Source organism: Octodon degus, unplaced genomic scaffold (genome assembly GCF_000260255.1).
Source record: "Octodon degus isolate 3935 unplaced genomic scaffold, OctDeg1.0 scaffold00050, whole genome shotgun sequence".
Classification (NCBI taxonomy): Eukaryota; Metazoa; Chordata; class Mammalia; order Rodentia; family Octodontidae; genus Octodon; species Octodon degus.
Window position 1 is genome coordinate 5640937 of NW_004524626.1, and position 5924 is coordinate 5646860.

The window sequence follows — 5924 nt, forward strand, 5'->3', positions numbered from 1 at the left end:
CCCCGCCCCCGCCCCGGCCGGTGATGTCACCGCCCGGCCCAGCGCGCAGCCGCGGGGGGCTGCGCCCCTGGGACCCCAGCCCTTCGCGACCTGGCGTTCGGCGGGGCTTGGGGCGGAGCGAGGGTTCGCCTCCTAGGTCGGTGCGGCGGGCCCCGTGCTGCGCCCCAAGGGGAGAGGCTTAGAATGAGCCTGAACAGATGGGGAAACTGAGGCTGGAGACAGGAAGGATGCGATCAAGGCCAGAGATGGCAAGCCCAAGCCCAAAAGCAACCCCAGCCCGCCGCGCCGCTGCTGATCACGCCCTGATTGTTCGTTCTCCTATCGGGGAAACAGAGGCCTGGGCAGGCGAGGAGGTGTCCTGGTGCGCACAGCAGAGGGTCAGAGGCAGCGTGTTAGGCCGGAAGGGGTCGGAGACCTCCATGGCCTGGGCAGACCTAAAGGATGGGTCCTTCTCCACTAAGGATCGGGGTGTCACGGGCACCCCAGAACTAGGCTACCCCGCCCGGCCTCCAGCCGATGCCGGGAGACAAAGCGAGGGCGCAGGCAGGTGGGGAGGGTGGGGCGGGGCCCCGGAGGAGGGATCGATATATCAGAAATGAGGTCATCACGCTGAGGGGGAGGGGCAAGCCCGCGATGGGGGTGCGCTGTCTGTGATCGAGGGAGAGGCTGTGTCCTCTGGAGGCCGCGACTGGACCCTGCATCTGGGCTATTGTTGGTCTCCATTATGTACAGGAGTGGACACCCTGTCCAGAGGAGGTCATCTAAAGCATTCCAGGGGTGTGTCCTGAATTGAGGTCCCTTGAGAAGAGACTGGCCTGGCTCCCTGGCATAACTGACTCCGTCATCTGGCACCGTCCATGTTTCTGTCCCTAGTGGCCAGGGTTCGAATCCTTCATCAGAGAGAACTAGGGCCTGAGGATCTCTGAAGCTCCATTTCCTCTGGAGACTATCATTTGCCTCCCAAGTTGCTATAAAGTCTAGGTGGCCTTTACCAATATCTGGGTAGTATCAGGCATCTACTGCTGGGTATTGCAATACATCAAACTCGTATGCATCCTTCAAAATTCAAGAGCAAAGTTTTATCTTCCAGAAACGGCACCTGGTTCCCCTCCCCCACCCAAAACCTTGGCTCTGCGCTGACCTCCCTCTTTCTAGGTCCCTTATCCAGCTGGTCCCATCCAGACCTCTGTAGAACGAGATACTTGAGCTGGCCTTGGAGGTCAGAATTCAGGTGTCCTTTGTAGGGCATGAATAGACACATTGAATGAACAAGGGCTGCTGATATCTGTTGGCTCTGAGAAATTTATTGGCAGCCACTGGGGGGGCAGGGGTGGGGCCTCTTTGGGCCACACTCCGTGAGAAGCAGGGAGGAGCCCAAGCTTGGCAGAAACCGGAGCTGTGCAGGGACCAGGGCCCAGTAGGACTGAACACCAAGTTCCCGTCTCTGGCCCGGAAGAGAGACTTTGCCAGCCTAGCCTGGCCTGGCCTGGGACAACAGAAGAAACTGGGGTGCTACACAGGCCTTGGGGTGCAGTCCAGGGACCAGGGGGTCGGGCGGCCTGGAGAGACCTCAGCCAGAGGCAGGGAGGGGGGTGCAAGTGCCCCGGCCACCCTGGGTACCCCGCCACACCCCTCTTCCCACCGAGACCCAGGGGATCAGGGTGCAGTGTCCGGGGCCAGGCTGGCTGCACGCTTCGAGTGGCGGATACCCATGCTGTACGCAGGGGCCCTGGCTCTGTTCACGGTGACCTGTTCAGGGCAGTGGCTGCCAGGCCCAGGTGTCTCCTCAGGGGGCCGAGGGTCCCGGGGCCGGCCCAACATGGTGAAGGCTGGCCTGCGTTGGCGGTAGGCGTTGGGGTCCGGGCTGTCATACTGCCCAGGGCCTGGGATCTCTGCAGGGTCCTGCAGCATGCGGGCCGGGGTTGTGCGGCCCACTACCGTGTAGCTGGGGCTCCTGGGTTTGACCAAGATCTGTGAGCCCCAGAGTGGTGGCATGGTGTAGGCGTTAGGGGCTGGGGCTGAGGCGTCAGGGGGTTTTGGGCACAGGCGCAAGCCCAGGGTAAACGCTGGGGGGTTCCGCTGGCGCACAGGGGGCACCTTCTCAGGGCTGTAGGCTCCAGGGCCCGGCGTCACCTCCAGACCTGTAGGAGCAGACACACAGGGTTGACACAGGACAGAAACCTCCTCGTTCAAAGACAATGTGTGGCTCCCCAAGTTCATGAGCGTTCTGAAGCTCATACACAAACCACACAGACCCAGGGCATTTCTCCCACTGCCTGCCCTCTTCCACACACATGCTGCTTTCTAGTCTCGAGGGCTTCATCCAAGCCTAGGAGTGGCTTGCCATGGCCTCCCCTTCCCATCCTTCCTATGGAGAGCTGCTCCTCATCCCAGCCCACCCCACCAGCCCTCCTCTCACTCCCCTGGCTTCTGAGCAGTGCTCTCCATCCCAGCCCACCCAGGACCCCTCCAGCTGGGTCTCCCTCTCTCCAGACATGACCATGCTGAGGTGCAACGGCTCCTACCAGCTCTGAATCTCCCACCCGCCTGGGCCTCCTGAGGCACAGGGACATAACAAGTAGACTCCACCCCCAGAAGTTTGTGTTCCACCCCCAGGGGTGGGTGGGTGGGGTGGCTGGAGTGGGCATCGAGGAGCAAATGGGTGAGTGGGGAACCCACAACACAGAAGGAAGTGGACCAGTGAGGGTGTGGGATGGATGAGTGGGTGGAGTGAATAGGTGGGTAGTGGAGAGAGGGAGAGTGCTTTGGTGGGTAGATGGATGAATGAGCATATGATGGGTGGGTGGGTGACAGATGGGTGGTGGAGCGGGGGATGGATGGGTGGATCAATAGTGCATAGACAGGTGGATGAGTGGGTGGGTGGGTGGGTGGGTGTGGTTGGAGGAGAGCTGTGTGGTTAGGCACATGGCACAATGGGTAAATGTGTGGGAATCCTGGATGACTGGCAGGGGTTTGGTGAGTAGGGGGTTAACAGGTCAGTGGGAGGAAGAGATGGGCCATGGGTTGGAAGGTAAAAGGGCGCGTAGGAGGAGGACATATCCAGGTGACTATGGGCCCTGAGATCGTCCTATCAAACCCTGTGCCCATGCACCCTGGAGCCTGGGATGAGCTGGCCACCCTCATGCCACTGCCACACTTGGGTCCTTGGTCCTGTGGCCAGAGACACCTATGGTCGGGGGGCAGGGGGGCAGCAGGGTTCCCTGTGTCACTTCCAGCTGGTACTCACCCCGAGACTTGCCCCGGCCCTGCATGGAGTAGGCAGGGGTGCAGCTCCGGCCAAAGCGGGTGACTTTTGGGTCCAGGAGGTAGATGGGCCCTGGGCTGGTGTCCTGAGGAGGCGCTGGGGAGGAGCCAGAGTCTGAGGCCCCAAGAAGGACAAGCAGCCTGACCAGCTGAGGAAAGTGTCCCTGGCCAGCACCTGAGGCTCCACTGTCCTCCCACCCCATACGCATACCTGGCTCCCTCTACCCCCACCCCAAGTCCCCCATGGGCTCACGGCTCCCTGCATGAGCTATGAGGGTCTGGTCCGGTCCCCTCCCCAGCCCAGAGTCAGGACTGCTGGGCCCACACAGGAGTCCCCATGCCTCTCTCCTGGCATTTCAGCAACCCCAAGGGAGAATCTACCATAGCCCCTTTCTTAGAAATGGAGCCGAGCGTGGTGGCCATGCCTGTTGTCCCAGCACTCAGAAGGCTGAGACAAGAGGATCAGCATGAGTACCAGTTTGAGGCCACCCTGGACTACATAGTGAGAACTGTCTCAAAAAAAAAAAAAAAAGAACTTGAAGATTTAGACATGATGAAGGCTGCACAAATACTCACATGGTGGGATTTATCCTGAAAAAAAAAAAAAAAAAAAAAAAGTAAAACTTCTGGTGCAAAAAGTCACCAGCAGGGACACAGCAGTCAGGATTCGGTGACTGGCCTCTCCCCTGCACTGTCACGTGTCGCAGCCTGTTCTGTTCCCCATTCCCACCCCAGCTCTGTGACAGAGTGTCCCACCATGACCCACCCATGCTGCAGGCTCTGCTTAGAGGACTGGTCTGTTCCTGAACCCTCCACCATCCTCCTACTCATCCCACAAAGCCCATGCCTCACCTCTCACAGTCTACCCTGGACTTCCAGCAAGTGATTACAATCCCCCTTGGCCACAGAGCAGGGAATCTTCATGGTACTCATGAGAACTAGGCACAGGGCAGGCCTGGTGAGGACCCTGAGGCTCACACTCACACCAACAGCCCTCTTTTGCAGGTCACTCCCCAGATACCAGGCATGTCAGTGGCTGCTCCCCCGGCCCCATGGTGCTGGAGATGAGCCCAGGGCCTCAAGACCCTACCTCTGAGTCACAGCTGCAGCTCCGATGTTATATTTGTTCTTTTTGTTTTTGAGTCAGGGTCTCACTATGGAGCCCAAGTTGACCTCAAACTTGTAGCAATCCTGCCTCAGCCTCCTGAGTGCTAGGATGACAGGTGTGCGCCACCAGGCTGGGCCGATGTGAATATTTAATAGAGGTGGAGGATCAGGGATATAGCTCAATGGCCTAAGTGCCTGCCTGGAGGTGCAAGGTACTGACTCAGTCTCCAGTACTGCCAAAACAAAAAAGTGGAAGCTTGGACACAGAGAGTTAAACAGTTTGCCTAAAGTCAAACAGAAAAGAACTGCTAAAACAAGAGGCCAACAAAAACAGGTTTTGAACACAAAACACCACATCTTCTCCTTCCCTTCTCTTTATCACTAAGAAAACAGAGGACCAGAGAGGGACAGCAGCTTGCCTGAGGTCACACAGCAAGGGTAGGTACACAGGCCATCTCCCAGCCCTGTCTGCTTCCTATCTCAACCAGGCAGATGTATTCCATCCTGGGGGGATTCTAGGGGCTCCCAGCACCCCTCCCCCAGTACCCCTCACCTGCACTGGGCTTCCGGGCCAGTGAGTAGGCAGGACCGGTCACCCTGGTACAGTCGTGGTGGATGAAGCCCACGGTGGATGGCAGGATGTACAAGCCAGGCCCCGAGCCTGCAACCCAGAGCCCAGGTCACCACGGGGAGAGGGGAGGAGCTGGGCCTGCCCCCCCCCCACTGCAGTGCCAGGCTGAGGTCCCAAAGGTCTGCTCCCTGGGGACAGCGGGACACCCATTGTGAGCCAGATGCCAGTCACAGGGTGGGAGGGGCTGGGAGTGGCAGCTACTCCGCATGGGGGTCACAGGAAGCCAAGGCCAGGCATAGACGAGGCTGGTGGGAAAGCTGAGACCCCACTTTCGCGCAGCTGGGGAGCAGGCGGCCTCACCCCTGACCTCGGCGCCCCGCCCCCATCCGCGCAGCCCCTGCGCCCTCCTGCCCCGCTGTTCCCTCCCCACACCCGCCCATCCTGCACAGGAGGGGAGACAGAGGCCGGCACGCACCATCCTCCAAGGGCTTCCGCAGGGTCCCCATGGCAGGCGAGCGGCCCGGGCGTCTCAACTCGGCAGCTCGGGTGCCTGGGGCCTGGGCGCTGTCCCCAGTCCTCGCAGCTCGCGCTCTCTGTCCTGGATCCATGGCCGGCAGCACCTGGCCTTACCACACCTCCTGCTGCCGCACAGACGGCCCCTTGTCCCCAGGCCCAAGCCGGGCTGACCGGCCGGACGCTGGCCTGGAAGTGAGCTGGGATCGAGTGTCGGCCACATGGCCGGGCGTCCAGGAAAGAATCCGGTGTCAGCAGAGCAGGTCCCCGGGGAGATGCCCCAGGGCGCCAAGCTGCAAACCCAACACCTAGAGCGAGGGGGCTGCAAGGACTTGGGGGGGTGCAGGCCCTGTAGCAGCACGGAAGTCGCTCAGCCACGCTCAGAGCAGCTCCCTCCAGCCAGAGAAGCTTCTATCAGTCTGCTTCTGTCCTGCATGCAGCCAGCACTTCGCAAGCACCTACTGTGCGC

General features: G+C 60.4%; 1 protein-coding gene across 1 annotated transcript; it reads right to left on the reverse strand.

Moving 5' to 3' along the window:
• Positions 1–1338: 1338 nt before the first annotated feature.
• Positions 1339–5649, reverse strand: Odf3l2 (outer dense fiber of sperm tails 3 like 2). The gene is made up of 4 exons (XM_004632903.2): positions 5418–5649; positions 4925–5032; positions 3248–3361; positions 1339–2141 (listed from the first exon to the last, which is right to left on the reverse strand). The coding sequence occupies exons 1-4, from the start codon at positions 5548–5550 to the stop codon at positions 1657–1659; spliced, it is 840 nt and encodes a 279-aa protein (XP_004632960.1). The 5' UTR covers positions 5551–5649; the 3' UTR covers positions 1339–1656.
• Positions 5650–5924: the final 275 nt, after the last annotated feature.